We start from the raw sequence: 19,723 nt of genomic DNA, 5'->3' as shown, positions 1-19,723 counted from the left end.
GGTAGCGATGATCCAGCTCTGAACTTCAAAGTTATGGCTCAAAACTTCAAAAATTTCCTCTAGTTTGCTTCATTCTTCTCAATTTCTCTTTTATTTCTTTGTTTTTCACAACAAGAAACGGAAAGAATTCTGTTTTCCCGCCTATTCTTTGCCCATTCTGAAACAAAAACAAAAAGACTTTGTTTTTTTCTCATTGTTCTTTGCATCTCTTTTTTGTTCTTTTTCTGAAGAAAAAATAATCTTTTCAACTAAATTGAATATAACAATGGATATTAATGTTAATATTGAATATAAAAATTCAAAATCAAAACACAAAATGTGTATAAAGATAGTATGTATGAAAGAATTCTATTCCATGAATAATTATGTTACCTCTATGGAATTCAATATCAATTCAATTTTCACTCGACTACTCTTACTTGAGCTTAGTTTTAAATTTTGAACGTATTTGGGTTGGTTGAGTTGAGAAGCACTAAAGAGGCAATAGGGGAGAGTCCAGAGAAGTGTTAAGACTTAAGAAGGGGAATGTGATGAACATTCGGATTATTTCAGGATAATTGTCATTAAGAAAATATTTTAAAACCTAAAATCACTTACTATCTTCTGCGATAAGCGGTAAGAGAGGTTTATGTTACTTAAAATTTTGGCCTATTTTATGGGTTTACTATGCGGTTTCTAATGGAAAGTTGGGCGGTTGTGAGAAACGAGGTGATGGGCACATTTCAGGAGTTTCATTCTAATGGCGTTTTTGAGAAGTCGCTTAATGCCTCATTCATTGCCCTTATCCCTAAGAAGGGAGGCGCTTCAGACATTAAAGACTTTAGACCAATTAGCCTAGTGGGTTGTATTTACAAACTCCTGGCTAAGGTTGTTGCCCTTGAGTAGACTTATGCGAAGGGCAGAGAATCTTGGTTTTATTAAAGGCTTTAGTGTGGGAAGAGATCTAGTACATTAGGTGGAGATTTCTCATCTTCTCTTTGCGGATAACACCCTGGTTTTCTGTGATGCTGATGTGTTGCAACTTAGATATTTGAGGTGTATCCTAGCATGTTTTCAGATGGTTTCTGGGTTGAAGGTCAACGTGGCTAAGAGTGTGCTTGTCCCGATAGGGGATGCTCAGGACATTTCCTCTTTAGCTGCAGTCCTTGGGTGTAGGGTTCATAGTTGTTAAAGGCGCCGAAGGCGCGCGCCTGAGGCGCCAGGCGCCACGCGCCACCTTGGTGCCTTGAAAGGCTTAGGGCGAGGGCCTTGTAATAGGCGCGCGCTTTTGGGGCTTAGGCGCAGGGCTACAGGCGCGCTACTGGCGCGCCTGTTTGAAAAAGTTTTTTTTTTTGATTTTTTTTTGATTATTTTGGTTGTAAGTCTTTGTGACTTGTGTGAGAGACAGTGAGTGACAGACCCACGTGATATATTCAGATATGTTACAGTGTTTACTTTAAGCTTTTATCACTTGTCAAAAAAAAAAAAAAAAAAAGAGCAAAAAGCAAAAAGCAAAAAGCAAAAGGGAAGAAGAGACAGAGAAGTACAAGCCGGAAGCTCGTCGGATCTGCCGTTTGTGAAGCGTCGGTAAGTTCTCCACTTCTCCTTGCTTCTTCCTCTTCTCTTTTTTTTTTTTTTTACTTCTTCTTTTCTTCAGTTCTCTTCTCTCGGCTCTCCTCGACTCTAGAGTCTTGCTTTTTTTTTTTTTTTTTTTTTTTCTTTTTTCTTTGAGCCGAGTCTCGGCTCTTCTTTATTTATTTATTTTTAATTTTTTTTTTTCTTCTCGGCTCTTTTTTTTTTATTTTTCTTTTTCTTTTTATTTTTTATTTTTTTCTTTTCTTCTCTCGGCTCTCAGCCTCTCTCTCTTTTCTTTTTTTTTTTTGTATTCTTCTTCTTCTCTGCTCTTTTTTTTTTTTTTTTCTTTTTCCCTCTATTCTTCTTCTCTTGGCTCTCAGCCTCTCTCTAATTTTTTTTCTTTTTTTTTTTTTAAAATATTTTTTTTTCCTATTCTTCTTCTTCTCGGCTCTCTCTAACCTTTTTTAAAATTTTTTTTTTTCTTTCTATTCTTCTTCTCGGCTCTCTCTGCTTCTGCTCTTCAGCCTCTTCTTTTATTTTTGTTTTTTATTTTTTTATAATCTGAGTTGTTGGAATAATTGTAGTTTACAACTTTAGAATTCTGTGCTGGAATAAATTGTAGTTTACAACTTTACAATTCTGTGCTGCTGGAATAAATTTTAGTTTACAACTTTACAATTCTGTGCTGAAATAAATTGTAGTTTACAACTTTACAATTCTGTGCTGTTGGAATAAATTGTAGTATACATATCAGTTGGTATATGCCTATATGGAATCATGCAGTCCATATATGCATATATATTACATCTCATATAGTTGATAAATCTCATATAGAATAATAGAATTTATCATGCAGTGTCCATATATGCCTTTGATTCTTTGAAGCTCTGTAATTTTTTTTTTTTTGTCAGAGTTGTTGTAGACACTGATTACATGATGCTAATCATGTTATTATTTTGTTATCTTGAATTTGATTGTAGTTTGTACTTTAAAATATGCCTAGTGATGGTTCAAGAAAGGATCCGGCATGGAATTACTCACATTTGGAGAATCCGAAAGATACAAATGCCGTCACTTGTAACTTTTGTACAAAAGTTACAAAAGGAGGTATTTATCGGGCTAAGCAACACTTAGCTGGAGGGTATAGAAATGTGAGTGCATGCACAAGATGCCCATCTAGTGTTAGAGAAGAAATCAAAGAGTACATGAGTAAGAAAAAGGAAAAAAAAGAGCAAATGAATTTGTTACCTAGTGATGAAATTAATTTCCTTGATGGAGAGGATGAGGATGACGTTATGGAAGTTAACAATCGGGGAAAAAGGGTAGCTAGTGCAGGTAGTGGCAGTGCTAGTGTCAATTCCTCAAAGATGCAAAAGCAAAAGGGACCGATTGATTTATATTTCACTCCCAGACCGGAAATTGTGGTACAAAAAAGAAAGGAGGGGGGAAAACAGACAATCATTAATGATGCATGCAAGAAAGAGTTGAGAGGAAGAGCGTGTGCTGCTTTTGCAAGGTGGATGTATGACGCAAGAATTGCATTCAATGCTGTTAAGTATGATAGCTTTGCCGAGGTTGTTGAAGCAATTGGACAATATGGTCCTGGCATGAAACCACTTAGTTATCATGAGGTGAGAGTTCCTTTGCTTAGGAAGGAATTGGATAATACCAATGCTTTGATGAATGACCATAGAGAGGAGTGGTCAAAATTTGGATACTCATTAATGGCAGATGGGTGGACAGACAAGAGAGGGAGAACATTGCTTAATTTCCTAGTAAATAGTTCAAGGGGAACCATGTTTATTGAATCGATAGATACTTCTTCTTTTTCAAAGGATGGTGCAAAGATGTTTGACTTACTTAATAAATTTGTGAACCACATTGGAGTAGTAAATGTCGTCCAAGTCGTCACAGATAGTGAATCAAGCAATAAGTCTGCCGGTAAGAATGTTCAATGTTTATAACTTTTAGAGTATGTAAATTCTTTACAAATATATAATTTAAATCTTTTTTGATTTACTCATTCTCTTTATATCATTTTTTCTTTTTTCCGTTTGGTTTCAAATAGGGAGGATGTTAGAGAAAGAACACCCATATTTGTATTGGACACCATGTGCTGCTCATTGTTAGACTTGATGTTGGAAGACATTGGGAAAGTACCGTCCATCTCTAGAACAATGCAGAGGGCAGTGGAGTTGAATAGTTATATCTATATGCGTCCAAAGTTGTTGAACATTATAAGGAACTTTACTCATAAAAAGGAGTTGCTACGGCCCGCTAAGACTCGATTTGCTACATGTTTCATCACATTATCAAGTATTCACAAGCAAAAGAATAACTTGAGAAAGATGTTTACTTCAGAAGAATGGAATCGTAGTAAATGGGCGAAAGAGGAAGCCGGTAAAAGAGTTGCTTCTTATGTTTTGATGCCTTCCTTTTGGAACAACATTGTCTTTAGCCTTAAGGATTCCGGTCCTCTTATTCCAGTTTTGAGATTAGTTGATGGCGAGAAAAAGCCTCCCATGGGATTCATTTATGCGGCTATGGATAGGGCTAAAGAAGCCATTGCAAAATCATTTGGGGAAGTAGAAGACAAATACAAGGATATCTTTGAAATAATTGATAAGAGGTGGAATGTTCAACTTCATCGCCCTTTGCATGCAGCAGGTTATTATTTGAACCCAGAATACTTTTATTCAAATCCGAAAATTGAAGAAGATGAAGAGATTGCAAAGGGTTTGTATGCATGCATTGCAAGGTTAATCCCGGATATCAAAGACCAAGACAAAATTACTGAGGAGCTGTCCTTATATTCTAAAGCTGAGGGCCTCTTTGGTAATCCCTTTGCTATTAGACAGAGAAATACACGAGGACCAGGTAAATTGGTAAAGTATATTAAGTTAGTATAGCTAAGTGTTAAAATTATTTTGACAATAGAGTCGATAGAAAGATGAAGCTAAAGTTGCTAAACATCATTATTAATTTTTTTTAATAGCTAATTGGTGGGAAGCTTATGGCAAGTCAACAAAACTTCTCCAAAAGTTTGCTATAAAGGTTTTAAGCTTTACTTGCAGTTCTTCTGGTTGTAAACGATATTGGAGCGTGTTTAACCATGTAAGTATATACTATCTACTAACTAGGTTTGTAATTTAATTGTTGAAAGTTAAAATTTTAATTTTTTATACTTACTAGTTAAAGTTGAATTTATTGCAGCTTCATAACAAGAAAAGAAATAGGCTCGCTCAAACAACTTTGAATGATTTAGTGTTCATCAAATATAATAGAGCATTGAGGCGTCGATATAATATGCGTGACAGTCTTGATCCCATTTTACTCGATGACATTGATGAGAGCAACGAGTGGTTGACGGGGAGGATGGATGATTCTGATGTAGAACATGATCTAGTCTATGAAGATGATTCCTTGACATGGGGTGATGTTGCTAATTTTGCTGTTATTGGAGAGGCTAGCAGGCCGCAACGGTCTACTAGATCAAAATCTAGTTCTAGTTCACGGTTACCAACAAAGGGAGCAGGAAGTTCTTCAGTTCGACTTGTGGATGAGGATGAGGATGATTCAGATGAGATAGAAGAGGATCCTGAGAATTATGAATCATTTAGTGACGATCAAAATGATGTTATGCTTATTGATGACGAGGATGATATTTAGATTCATTGGTGTTGTCTTCTTAGGAAGAAATAATGTTTATGTTTGTTTTAGTTTAATCTTATACTTCTCCTTAGTTGACTTTTGCATCTTTATGTTAATATGTTTGATTATTCACTGTTTTGAACTCAAGTACTTGATTTACTTGGTTTTGGCATCTTTATGTTGAATATTTAACTTAAGTAATTCATTTAGTTGATTTTTACATTTTTATATATACTATTGCATCTTTAATATTTTATTGGGTGGGTTTTTTTTTTTTTTTTTTCCAACGTGCGCCTTGCTTCAGTCGGGCGCGCGCCTCGCCTTGTGCCTCAGGCTCCAGGAGGCATTTGCGCTTTTGTGCGCCTTGAGCCTTTAACAACTATAGTAGGGTTAGTTCTTTCCCCATTCCTTATTTGGGTTTAAACCTAGGGGTTTCTTCCAGGAGAGTGGGGAGTTGGGACCTGTGATTGATAGGTATGCGAAGAAATTGGCAGGATGGAAGAAGCAATACTTGTTTAAGGGGGGTAAAGTTACTCTTATTAAGAGCAATTTATCGAGCCTTCCCACATATTTTTTATCTATGTTCCAAATTCCATGCTCCGTTGCTGATAGGATGGAAAAAATTCAAAGGAATTTCCTTTGGGGCGGAAGGGGCGAAGAGTTCAAGTATCACCTTGTCAGATTGGAGTAAGTTTGCAAGCCGATGAAGTTGGGTGGTCTTGGTATTAGAAGGTTGGTTCCTTTTAATCAAGCTCTTTTGGGTAAATGGTTATGGAGATACGGGAGAGAAAGACATCGTCCTTGGCGAAGGTTAGTTTCATGTCGGTATAGAGGAGAGAGTGGTGGCTGGTCTATTGGTCCGGATCATCTTGCGGGAGGGGTTGGGGTGTGGAAATCCATTCGGAAGGGATGAGATGTCTTCTCTACTCATATCAGGTTCAAAGTTCGTGATGGCAAATGCGTTCGTTTCTGGGAGGATCTTTGGTGTGGTGACCAACCATTATCTCGTACTTTTCCCAAATTATATATTATTGGAGTTGATAGACACGCCTACGTAGCTGACTGTTATCGGCTTGATAATAGTGGGATTACGTGGGATGTGCGCTTTAGGCATTCCTTTCAGGATTGGGAGCTGGATGAGGTGTGTGTTCTTCTGGATATGCTGTATAGGCAGGAGGCAGTTGGCAGTTGGCAGAGGTAGTGACAATCTAATATTGATTCCCTTTTCCCATGGTCGTTTCGAAGTGAGATCTTTGTTCTTATGTCTATCTAATTTTGTTGGTCTTGACTTCCCCTGGAAGACCATTTGGCGTTCTATGGCTCCAACTAGGGTGACATTCTTTGTTTGGACTGCTGTATGGGGTAAGATACTGACGATTGATAATTTGAGGAAGCGGGGTAACTGTTTTGTTAATTGGTGTTGTCTATGCAAGCAAGACGGTGAGTCAATTGATCATATCCTCATGCATTGTCCTATGGCGTACGATTGCTGGAATCTTATTCTTGGGTTGTTTGGTATGCTTTGGGTAATGCCACGTTCTTCTAAGGATTTGATTCAAGCTTGGAGAGGATGTCGTGTGAGTAAAGGTGTACGCGATTATTGGAGAATTGTCCCACATTGCGTTTGTGGTACATTTGGAAGTAGAGAAATAGCAGAATGTTTGAAGGAAAGGAGTCTTCCATGGCGACGCTAAAACTCCATATTATTCGTTCTCTTTTTAGTTATGTGAAGAGGAGCTCTTGTTCCTCTTCAGATGATTTAATTATTTTTTTAGATTCTTTGGGGCCTTAGTCCCCGGTTCCATTTCTGTATAAGGGACGCGTTCCCCTTTTGAACGCCTTTTTATTTCATTATTACTTATCAAAAAAAAAATTTGGCCTATTTTTAGCCATGCGTAATTTTTTAAGTGGTAGCCTAAATGGTTAACAAACACTCTTATTTTTTAAAATTCGTGATGGTGTTCAGTGTTAAGCGTTGAACAACGGTATCAATCATGGCCTTAGACTCTTAATATCTTTAATGTTAATAGATTTTGCTAGAATGTTGATCATGTTGGTTGTTTAGCCTTATTCTACTAATGTTGAAGATAGTAGAGTTATTTTTCTAATAGTTTTATAGAATCTTATGGTCATAGCGTCCCCATCCTGACAACCTTGACTAAAATGCACCTTGTTAAAGGAATAGTGTTTCTAAATTTGGTTGAGGGTAAAAATAGTGTTTTTTGAAATTGAAAGCTATTAGAAGGTGAAAATAGTTGACGGTTTTTGAGAATTTGAACAATTGAAGTTTTTTCAATTCAAAAGAGGAAATAGTAAGGATTTGTGAAATCATCATTTTGGCTTTTAAATTTGGGAAAATTGGAAGTAGTTTGGGAATCTGGAACAACAACAAAGTCTTTTCCCTACTATTTGGGATTGGTTTGTGAATCCTATTTTTCCATTCTGCTATATCTAAGGTTATAGCCTTAGTCAGGTCACATGTTATCATATCTTTCCTGATTAACTCTAGCCATGATAGTTTTGGTCTTTCGTTCCCCTAGCATTACTCTCAACACAAACCATTTCATTCTTCCCAACTGGTTTACTTAGTGACCTTCTTTGCACTAGTCCAAACCATCTATCGATATTCTATAATTTCATCTCCAATGGGTGCTACTTCAATCATCTCAAACGTGTTCACGTACCAACCCATACTTGAATTAATACTATTGTAATTTATTATTAAATTGTGGTGAGTCAAGATATTTAATTTTTATTTATTTTTAAATACAACTATAGGTTTAATTGGGCACCCTACCACATGATTAATATGTCCTTTCCTCTGTGGAAGTATTATGAAATAGAATTATTTTTAAATAGCAATTTGACAGAGCTAAAGGATTAGATTCGTAAGGGATGTAAGTGCAAACAAATTTTCTAGATCCTTGAAGCGTTGAGTTGTTGATCGAAACTTAAGGCTACCGACCTATAAGAATATTATGTCAAAGCTTGGGTATTAGATCTATTGGTGAATTTAGGTATACTGGATCATAAGTAGTTGTCTTATTTGGAGTTTAGTTTATAGCAGAGTTCTATTTCAAATACCAAAGCACTAGTATAGTATAGGGCAATTGGATGATTTTATAAAATTCAAGAGATAACCTATATGTTCTATTGATTTGAAAGAGAAACTTCTTAGATTTCGATAGTCGGTTTAGTTGCATGGCTCCTAGGGAACATGTTAAATAACAAATGGATGAACCTTTAATAGAGATTGATGCACTTCATGGGTTACCCACTTCTATTTTGTGGCCAAATAGAAATGTCAAGTGTGGAAGCTATTTTTTGGAGGATACTTTGTAAAACTTCAGGGATGAATTTGAGATTCTCTTATGCGTTTCATCCTCAAATTAATGAGAAAACTATGATTTTTAAGCAATGTCTAGAGTAATTAATCAGGTGTCGTGTAGGAAAAAAGCGCTTGGATATTGGAGATTATTGTTACTTGTTATGGAGTATACTTATAATAATTTGGTCAATTGGATAACTTGTAATTGTTCTTTCTAGAATATCTATGATGTTTCTGCTCAGCAACCTATTGACTTTATTCCTTTACCTCCATATTTTTATTCATTTGAATTTCCTGATTCCTTTGTTCAACTTGTCCATGACTTTCATGTCAAAATGTCACAAGAAATTGCTTTAACTAATTGAAATTATAAACTTGTTACACATACTCATAATAGGAATCAAGAATGAAATGAAGGATATTATATTATAATTTGTGTACGCCCAGAAATTTATCTTGAGAACTCTTTCCAATAGTTGAATACTGAAACTGCTGGATTTTAACTCAATTACCATGAATAAGGACCTAATGCATATTCATTTGACATGCCATTAGATATAAGTATTACTCTGACTTTGGAATATTTGCTTCTTTACCAAGGCACCTTCGAGCCTCCTATTTTGTCAGCATCAGTTCCTACTACACTTCAAGTGCACTACCAAATTGATGATATTCTTGGGCATCAAAGTAATATTACTCATCTTGGAAATATTTATCACTATCTTGTTCAATGGAAAGGTCATCCAAATTTAAATGCAATGTCGAGTAAAGATGATGAGTACTGATAAAGCAGTATCACCTGCTTTAGCCCTCCGGAGGAGAGTTCTTCTCGGTTCAGGGAGATTGATGGAGATCGAGGATGGATTGTGCACCTACTTTAGGCATTGTTGAAAGAGGGAGAGAGAGAGAGAGAGTACATGAAAACGTATACGTTATTGAGTAAGTAATACAATAATACAATGGTGTTTATATAGGAGAAGTTACGGGAGTAGGTGAGTGGAGTACAAGTAAACCCTACACATGGTAATTCTATATATGCTAATAAGGGGTAGGTGACAACTCATACAATACTAACTGTACACGTGTGACAACTCATACAATACCTTACAATGTGACAACTCATGCAATACTGTACAGCACTCCCCCTCAAGCTGGAGAGTAAATGTCAATAACTCCCAGCTTGCTACATATGGAATCAATAGAGTTCTTGGGAAGCGCCTTAGTGAAGATGTTTGACAGCTGTCTACCAGAAGGAACAAAAGGTGTAACAATCTCATTCGAGTTAACTTTTGATGGAATGAAATGGCAATCTACTTCAATGTGTTTGGTCCTCTCATGGTAGACTCGATTGCTAGCAATATGAATAGTTGCCTGATTGTCACAATGGAGAGGAATTGGGTACTGGACTGAAATCCCAAGTTCCTGTAAAAGAGTTTTCAACCAAGTAAGTTCAAATGTAGTGTGTGTCATGGCACGATACTCTGCTTCAGCACTAGAACGAGGCACAACTGACTGTTTCTTACTCCTCCAAGTTACTAATTGTCCTCCTATGAAGGTGTAGTAACCCGTGGTGGACCGTCGATTAGAAGGAGAACCGGCCCAATCTGCATTTGTGTATCCCTCAATCCAAAGATGTCCAAAAGATCGATAAAGCAGACCACATCCTGGAGCACCCTTGAGATACTTCAAGATGCATACAACTGCCTCCATGTGAGGTATCTGAGGACTGGTCATGAACTGGCTCACAACACTGACTGCATAGGAGATGTCTGGACGAGTGATTGCGAGGTAAATAAGTTTACCTACAAGTCTCCAATACATCTCTAGATCATCGAGTGGGCCACCATCATCCACCTGAAGTTTTACATTAGTTTCTATGGGTGTAGCTACAAGTTTCGAACCAAGATATCCGGTATCCTGTAAGAGATCAAGAATATACTTCCGCTGAGAAAGACTAATGCCTTGCTTTGACCGAGCCACCTCAATTCTTAGAAAATACTGAAGTTTGCCCAAATCCTTAGAAAGGAAGCTAGAACTCAAGTGATGCATTAGAACTTGCATCCCATCTTTGTCACTGCCGGTGATAACGATATCATCTATACACCACAAGAATCACAATACCACGTTTCGTTTTCTTAAAAAAGAGAGAGTGGTCAGCCTGGCTTCTGGTCATACCATGAGCTACCACTGCTTTACTGAACTTATCAAACCATGCACGAGGGGACTATTTGAGGCCTTAGATAAACTTCTTGAGATGACACACACACTCCCCCTTATACTCAAACCCAGGTTGATGAAGGTCGCCATGTAGAAAGGCATTTTTAACATCAAGTTAATGAAGTGGCCAGTCTAGATTTGCTGTAAGAGAGATTATCACACGAACAAAATTCAATTTGGCCATATGAGAGAACGTATCAGTATAATCAAGGCCATAAGTCTGAGTGTATCCTTTAGCAACAAGTCGAGCTTTGAGACGGTCAACACAGTGATTGTTTCGGTCACAATGAGTACACTTCTTGCTGCCGCGACCCCTTCTGCCTCCACGAGTACCACGGCCTGGGTTGGAAGGACCTCTGCCCCCTCGTCCTCCACGAAAAGTATCATGTCGCTCAATAGGAACAACAAGAGCAGAGTGGTTGTCCTTCTCAATCACAGGGGCATGAATAGATGCTCTTCGAACTTAAGCAAAAGTCTCACTTGCTGTGGGTATCTCGACAAAATCTGCGAACTGATCGGAGCGAGTTCGGGTTTAAGTCTAGATAAAAAAATTGTCACCCGAAACTCCTCCCCGTGCCCTTTTTGTTATTCTATGTCTGTAATCAATGGTTGGTAAACATTCAATTTTTCCCACATGCCCTTAAGTAATAATCTTCAATAGAATGATCTCCCTGCTGGAGATTAAAAATATCCTGATACAACTGATAAATACGAGATATATTCTTCTTTGAAGAATACATGTCCCTGAGATTTTCCAAGATATCTTTGGCAGATTCTAGGAATGACACGTTGTTGAAGATCTCAAGCTCCAAGCTGTTCCACAACCAAGTCATAATCTGAGCGTCTTCTTTCTCCCAAGCCTCAATAGTCTTTTCATCATTGGTGGGTTTGGTTGATTCAAGATAGGACAGTTTTCCTCGAGCTAGTAAGAACACCTCTACGGCTCGAGACCATTGAAGGTAGTTGGAGCCTTTCAGTTTGGTGTTGGTGATTAACCCAAGAAGCTGGGATTCCTTAGTATCCATCACAAGAGCTACCTAACAAATGAGATATAGTAGCGAGTGGGAGCCGAGATAAGAGAACTAAGATCTTGTCTTGTCGAGATGAACCCGAGAGAAATTATCGAGGAGAGATCCGAGAAAGATTGCCGAGACGAGAACTGAAATCATCGAAGAGAGATCGCTGAGAAGAGATTGCTGAGAGAAAGTCGAGATGGAATCAAGATCAGAGAGTCTGAATAAATAATTTTTTTTTTTTTTTAAGAAAGATCAATTTCCACTCTGATACCATGTTGAAAGAGAGAGAGAGAGAATATATGAAAATGTATATGTTATTAAGTAATACAATAATACAATGGTGTTTATATAGGAGAAGCTACGGGAGTTGGTGAGTGGAGAACAGGTAAACCTTATACATGGTAATTCTATATATGGTAATGAGGGGTAGGTGACAACTCATACAATACTAACTGTACACGTTTGACAACTCATACAATACTAACTGTACACATGTGACAACTCATACAATACTGTACAACAAGCATAAATGGCTACGTGCGACTACGCATAAACTAATCATTGGTAGCGACAATTACTCATAGGTTGGCAATGGGTGGCGACAACATCACGTATGCTGAGTGGCAACAACTACTCGTAGGTTGGCAATGGGTAACAACAACAACACGTATGCTGAGTGGTGACAACTACTCATAGGTTGGCATTGGGCGGTGACAACACGAATACTGAGTGGCGACAACTACACGAGGGCTGGCGCAAACAATTATTTTGATATCTGATTCCTTTGTTGTTAAGGATTTAAGATCTGCGTATGTGTATCAGTTATCTTGAAGTTTGATTAAGTAATATCGAGATTATTTCCTTTTCTCTCCTAATTTCTTCTTCTTCTCCCCCCAACTCTCTTTCTCCTCTCCTCTCCTCTTCTCTTCTCTTTTTCCCTTAGTTCTTGTTTTTCTCTACCCTCAATCTGTCTAGCCTTCCTCCTCAGTCTGATTTCTCATCACTTCATCTATATCTTACCCCTTCTCATCAAGCCTCATTTTATCTTCTCATTCTCTGATGTAGGTGCTAGGCTACCTCGTCTATTTTATGTGTTCGTTCTTGGAAGTTGCTAGGCTGCCTCGTCTGTTTCAAGGTGGGTCTGCGAGATCTGCAAACACGTATAAAGGGACTCCGATTTTTCTGGATGATGACCCGGTTGGAAGGAGAAGAGAGGACGGTGGGCAAGTTTGATAAGGAAGTGGGTGATAGGGCTCAAATCGCAACTTTGGCGTCTTGTGTTTGGAAGGTCTCCTCCGGAGTTGTGGTTTCTCCTCTGCCGGATTCCTTATTGTTGTTTCGCTTTCTATCTTCGGCGGAAGCTTCACGGGTTCTCAAAAAGGGGCGCCGTGATTGGGGGACTACTACTTTACGGGTGGACAATTGGCGTTTTAGGGTAGGTTGTTCTGAGGTGTTGAAAGGAAAGGGGCTGAAGATAGTGACACTTCATAGTCTCCCTCTTCATCTCTGGAATCATGCCCTGTTCGTGACGGTTGGAGATTTGTGTGGTGGGTTTATTCGGGTGGAGGCCGACGAAGCTTTGAATGCTGAAAGGGTCCTTCTTTTGTCTTCATCCACGACGATCGGTTTTGTTATAAGGTGGCTGTGTGGGAAGAGAAGCCTCCGGAACTTGTGCCGACAACAAATAGTTTAGAAGGAGGGGATGGTTCGCACTTGCTTAAGGAGACCAAATGGTTGAGGTGGGAATCTATCGGAAAGAAGGGATTGGCAGAGCTTCAGAGATAGAAGGAGTGGAGGGACGCCCTCTGGATTCGCAATTCGGAATGTTTTTGACGGATTTTCACTCAGAAAAGAAAAGAAGGTTCGTCGGGTGTGACTGATCGTCGTCGGCATGTGGGTCTCCTTGAAACTCAGAGTAGTGGAGCTTTCACCGAGATTGGCTGTCCGGCGTTCTTGCAGATGTGGGATCGGGGAAGACAACGTTGTGGTTTTCACGCGAATCAAGCGCGTGGAAGGAGGAGCCTTGTTGGCTATACACGTGGGTGGCGCACATGGATCGGCCGTTTTAAATGGAATACAGCTGGTTCTTATTTCAATTCAAATGTTAGGGCTTCGAAGGCTATAATGCACTCTAGTGGAGATGGGCTGAATGATAGGCCAAAGGCCAAGACGGAGTAAGTGGCCCTTCCCCATGTGGGCCTTCATTTGGCAAGTTTGGCACGAGGGCTTTGCCTTCGGATCTGGACTGTTCTTCAAGTGGACCGGTTGAAGGTGAGACGACCCAACCGAAAGAAATTGTTACATTTGGGCCTGTTGAACTGGGTCGCGGATCGAAGGGCGGATTGGGTTCATTTAACGCCGTTCTTGGGCCAATGTTGGGCAGTAGATTTGGGCCCTTGTCTAATGTTGTGGATGGCAATGTTGCTTATCCGTCCGGCGTGATTTCTGATGGCTCCAGAGGAGGACGACAATCTAAAGGGTTTGTTCAGGGTCACCGTATGAAGAAGAAGGTGTTTCTTCCTTCTTTTCGTAAAAGATGGTCAAGTAAGGAGAAGCATAAGTGAGTTCCGAGTACGTAAGTTGACTTTGATCCGGGTAAGACAATCTATTCACATGGGCTCTCTCCTTTTCACCCTTTTTCTCCCTTTTCCTCTCATCCTTGTGGGGTGTCACAAAGGTGTTTAGGGTTAAAAAAGGAAGTGGTGGAGTCGGTTTCTAAATGCTTGTCCCCAGTTTTTGAGGGAGAGCCGGAGTTAGATTGTCAAGGTGAAGGTAGCGATTTCGGGCTTGGTTCCTCTCGGCTATGTGATTTTAGTAGTGAGGGAGTTGTCGTTTGCATGGGAAAGGATGTGAAAATTAAGCTTGATGATGTGTCAGCTAATGTTTTTCTGAAGGAATTGCGGGATCATTTGGCCTTGAAGGGCTTGCAGTGCAATTCAAGGAATTCTGTGATGGATGAGGAGGTTGTGACGCCGTTGACTTGCTATTCCCTTTTCTCTTCCGATGGTTGGGAGGGAGCTGCAGGTTCCTCTTCTGAAGGGGATTTGGGCTTGGTTCAGTGGGAAAGGGGTGAGTTGGACTTTGACTTGTTTGTCCCTTTGGCTGTTGTGGGGCCGAAGGGGGAGTGTATGGAGGCATCAGCGGTTGGTGTAGGTAAGGAGAGTTCGGAAGAGGAATGGTTGAGAGAGAAGGGTGGTGAGGTGGGTTCTCTTTTAGAAGTGTCTTTTGAAGGTGGATGGATGAGGCTATGAGGTTGTTTAATGAAGTTCTTGATGCTTAGCTTTTGGATAGGGTGGATAGAAAGGATGGGATTCAGGCTGAGGTGGGGGAGAGGGATTTGAGGAGTCCCATTGATGTCGTTCGTTTCTTATGCAAGGAGGAACAGGGGGTCTAGGGAGAGGGACGGTGGAAGGAGGAGTGGGAGTGTTTTTTCATCTGTTTCCTTATGAAGCTACAAGTATTATCATGGAACGTTCGGGTCTCAATGACTCGGAGAGAAAAAAAGTTATGAAATCGGTGATTCGGAAAGAGGGTGGACATGTTGTGTGTTTGCAAGAAACGAAGATTGCATCGATGACGGACTTGATTATGCGAAGCTTAGGGGGGGACATTTGTGGAGTGGATTGCTCTGGATGCGATTAGATCTGCGGGTGGCTTTCTTATCATGTGGGATAATCGTTGGGTTTCTTTGGGGGACTCTCAGGTGGGATTCTTCTCTATTTCCTGTGTTCTCTCTCTGTTGGAGGACTGTTTTCGTTGGGTTTTCTCTGGTGTTTATGGCCGTACAGAAGACAGTGTGCGTCATTTGCTTTGGGAGGAGTTGGGAGAGGTCCAAAGGCGATAGGAGCTACCTTGGTGTATTGGAGGGGACTTCAATGTTGTCCGTTCTCCTTTTGAGAGGTCGACAGGGGGTAGATGGACGTTTGACATGGAGTCATTCTCAGAGTTCATTGATATGTCGAAATTGATTAATTTGCCTTTGGTGGGTGGTCCTTTTACTTGGTCTAGTGGTTATTTTCCTCCTCCTCTCTCTCGTCTTGACAGGTTCCTTGTGTCGAGCGATTGGGAGGAGAAGTTCTCGGATGTTTTTTAGGCCACCTTGGCTCGCCCTTTATTTGATCATGTTCTGTTGATGTTGCATTGTAGTGGGTTGCATAGTAGAAGATCCCCTTTCAGATTTGAGATTATGTGGCTTCGAGCTGAGGGATTTCTGGAGTGAGTTCGATCCTGGTGGGAGGGGTATAATTTGAGTGGCTCCCCTAGTCATTCTCTCGCAAGTAAGCTGCGTCTGTTGAAGAACGATCTTAAAGTTTAGAATAAAGAGGTTTTCGGTAATCTGGTTTGGCGGAAGAATAGGGTTTTTTTTAGAGATTACTAATATTGATCGGATGGAGGGTCGGGGCCCATTGTCGGACTCCTTGAGACTTAGGAGGGTGGAGTGTCAGGCGGAGTTTGCTGAGATTGCTGTCATGGAGGAGATTTCATGGAGGCAAAAGTCTAGAGCTTTATGGCTCAAGGAAGGGGATAATAACACAAATTTTTTTCATAGACTTGCCAATGCCCATAGAAGGGGCAATCACATTGGGAGAATCCGAGTGGATGGGGAGGTGTTTTGTAAGAAAAAGGAGATTTGCAAGGGTATTTATTTGATTCTTTATCGGGTGAGGAGAGCTCTGTTCTGGAGGAGCCTTTTTCTGTAGAGGAAGTTTTGTCTGCGTTGAAGAGCTGTAACGGGGATAAAGCCCCAGGTCCAGATGGTTTTTCCATCAAATTTCTTTTGGAATGGTGGGAGGTGGTTCGTGAGGAGGTGATGGGCACTTTTCATGCTTTCCATGCTCAGGGCTCCTTTGAGAAAGCTTGAATGCTACGTTTATTGCTCTCATTCCGACAAAGGGTGGGGCGTTGGATGTTAGGGATTTTCGCCCTATTAGCTTGGTGGGGTGTTTTTACAAGTTGATTGCTATAGTCCTAGCCTCTAGTTTGAGGAAGGTGTTGGATGGTGTCATTTCTGGCTCTCAGAATGCTTTTGTGGGAGGTCGTTAGATTTTGGATTCAGTTCTTATTGCTAGTGAATGTGTTGACTCCAGATTGAGTAGTGGGAATCCGGGTGTTTTGTGCAAGCTGGACATCGAGAAGGCGTATGATCATGTGAGCTGGAGTTTCCTCCTCTACTTGATGGAGAGGATGGGATTTGGTGAGCGTTGGAGGAGATGGATTATGTTTTGTATTTCTTGTGCTCGTTTTTCAGTTCTTGTGAATGGAGCTCCGACCGGTTTTTTCTGTAGTTCAAGGGGGTTAAGACAAGGGGATCCTATTTTGCCATTCTTGTTCCTCTTTGTGATGGAGGCCCTTAGTAGATTGATTAAGAAGACGATTGAGTTGGAATTTTTGAGAGGCTTTAGGGTGGGCAGGGATGCTGCCAGCCAATTGGACATATCCCACTTGATATTTGCTGATGATACTTTAGTGCTTTGTGATGCTGATGCAGCTCAGTTGAGATATCTGAGATGTGTTTTGGTCTGGTTCCAAGTTGTCTCTGGGTTAAAGGGGAATGTTGGTAAGAGTGTTCTTGTGTCGGTTGGGGAGGTCCCTGAGATTGAGAGGTTTGTCTAGATTCTTGGTTGCCGCATTGGCTCCTTTCCTATTTCTTACTTAGGGTTACCCCTGGGTGCTCCTTCGAGATGTGTTGGGAGCTGGGATCCGGTTGTGGATAGATTTGAGAAAAGGCTGGCGGGTTGGAAGAAGCAGTATCTCTCTAAGGGGGGTTGGGTCACTCTGATTAAGAGTACCCTTTCTTGCCTCGCCACTTATTTCATCTCTCTTTTTCAGATTCCTTCCTCTGTGGCAGAGAGGATTGAGAGATTTCAGCGCAATTTTCTTGGGGGGTAGGAGGGGGGAGGGAGTTCAAGTTTCACTTGGTTCTTTGGGAGCAAGTGTGTTGTCCAATTTGGAGGGGTGGATTAGGGATTAGGAGGTTGTTGCCTTTCAATAAGGCTCTCCTTGGGAAATGGCTTTGGAGATTTGGGGTGGAGAGGCGTTGGCTATGTAGGAGGGTTATTGCACATAAATTTGGGGAGAGCAGAGAGCAGTAGAGGGTGGAATTCTCTTGTGGTACATGGTCCTAGGGGAGTGGGGGTTTGGATTGGCATTCGGAAGGGGTGGGATGATTTCTGCAAACATGTTTGTTTTCGAATCAAGAATGGTAGGAGGATTAGATTTTGGGAGGAGCTTTGGTATGGGAACTTCCTCTTGCGCTCGCTTTCCCACGGCTCTACAGGATTACTTCTCATAAGCAAACCTTGGTGGTTGACTATTATCATCTTGATGACGGGAGACTGACTTGGGATGTTCAGTTTCGGAGGCACTTCCAGGATTGGGAGATTGAGGAGGTCACCCGGTTTTTGGAGTTATTGTATCGTCAGACGGTTGCAGCTGGGGATTCTGATTGTTGGCTTTGGATTCCTAACCCTCAGGGTCGCTTCGAGGTGAGGTCCTTTTTCAGGTGTCTTTCGGTTGGCGCTGGCGGCTTTTTCCCTTGGAAGTCTATTTGGTGATCCAAGGCTCCCCTCAAGGTGGCCTTCTTTGCTTGGACTTTTATCTTGGGTAGGATTTTAACTCAGGATAATTTGAGGAGGAGGAATTAGGTGGTGGTTAATAGATGTTATTTGTGCTTGCTAGATGAGGAGACCATTGATCACCTTCTGCTTCATTGCAGCATGGCTAGGGGCTGTTGGGATTTGACATAGTTGTCAAAAGCGCCGAAGGCGCGCGCCCGAGGCGCAAGGCGCCTATAGGCGCAAGTCCTGCGCCTTTGTATGCATAAGGCGATGCCCTTTGAACAGGCGTGCGCCTTTACATAAGAGGCGAGAGGCCCCGGGCGTAAAAAAGGCGCGCCTCCTTTAATTTGTTAGTATTTTGTTATTAGTTTATTATTTGCTGTTTGTTTATTATTTATTATTTGTTTATTATACTTTTTAGACAACTTTACTAAAATAAAAGAATAAATAAACGCAAAAGGAAAGTGCAAAAGTGAAGTGAGTCGGCTAGGGCTGAGAAACTTTGAAGCAAAGAGAAAGACAGAGGCTTGCGATTTGAAGGCTTGAAGCAAAGACACGATCTGAATCTGCCGACTTTCTCTCACGAATCACAATCCGAATCCAGGTAAGTTACTGTTCTCTCCTTCTTCTCTCTTCTTTTCTCTCTCTTCGGCAGATTCTTCTCTCTTCTTCTGCAGATTCTTCTCTCTTCTTCTTCTTCTTCTTCTCTCTTTTTTTCTTCTCTCTTTTTTTCTCTCTTCTTCGGCAGATTCTTCTTCTTCTTCTTCTGCAGATTCTTCTTCTTCTTCTACTTCTTCTTCTGCAGATTCTTCTTCTTCTTCTTCTTCTTCTTCTCTCTTATTTTCTCTTTTTTTCTTCTCTCTTTTTCTCTTCTCTCTTTTTTTCTCTCTTCTTCGGCAGATTCTTCTCTCTTCTTCAGCAGATTCTTCTTCTTCTTCTTCTTTATAGCAAACTTTCTCTGTGCACAGTTTTTTTTTTTAATTTTTTTTATTTATGAAATATGTGTCTTCTTTTCTTTTCTCTTTTGAACTGAACTGTAAGTTTGGAACTGGACTGCAGCTCTGTGTCTTCTTTTCCCTCTTTTTTTTTTTTTTTTTTAATGAATTGAACTGGAAGTTTGGAACTGGACTGCAACTCTTTGTCTTCTTTTCTTTTTTTATGAACTGAACTGGAAGTTTGGAACTGGACTGCAGCTCTGTATTTTTTTTTTAATTGAAATGTTAATATTGCTTTGAAATTGAAATCTGGTTTTGCTAATTGACATGAAATCTGGTTTTGTTAATTGAAATTTGGTTTATTTTGTTACAACACCAATAATTGACATGAATTTATTTTGTTATCTTGAATTTGAATGTAGTTTGTACTTTAAAAGATGCCTAGTATTTTATTGTCTATGTTTT

The 19,723-nt window shown here is 40.2% G+C and overlaps 2 protein-coding genes across 4 annotated transcripts in view; both read left to right on the top strand.

The window, feature by feature from the left end:
• The window catches only part of LOC132309019 (uncharacterized), a 52,349-nt gene that overhangs the window by 16,428 nt on the left and 16,198 nt on the right, over positions 1-19,723 (top strand). The gene's annotated exons all lie outside the window — the stretch shown is intronic.
• Positions 793-4,713, top strand: LOC132309018 (uncharacterized). 2 transcript variants are annotated; one of them, XM_059807372.1, is made up of 2 exons: positions 793-4,431; positions 4,550-4,713. In XM_059807372.1, exons 1-2 carry the CDS (start codon positions 3,666-3,668, stop codon positions 4,705-4,707), a joined length of 924 nt encoding a protein of 307 aa, XP_059663355.1. In that variant the 5' UTR covers positions 793-3,665; the 3' UTR covers positions 4,708-4,713. The 2 variants fall into 2 exon arrangements, 1 of the variants encoding a protein (XP_059663355.1); XR_009482532.1 differs by having other exon boundaries at positions 800-4,431; positions 4,550-4,667.

This window comes from Cornus florida, unplaced genomic scaffold, assembly GCF_030987335.1.
Source record: "Cornus florida cultivar Cherokee Brave unplaced genomic scaffold, ASM3098733v1 CherokeeBrave_3.0.0_Hap2_Chr05, whole genome shotgun sequence".
In the NCBI taxonomy this organism is placed as follows: Eukaryota; Viridiplantae; Streptophyta; class Magnoliopsida; order Cornales; family Cornaceae; genus Cornus; species Cornus florida.
The sequence above is the reverse complement of the archived record's forward strand: the minus strand, read 5'-3'. Positions and strand labels throughout refer to the sequence as shown.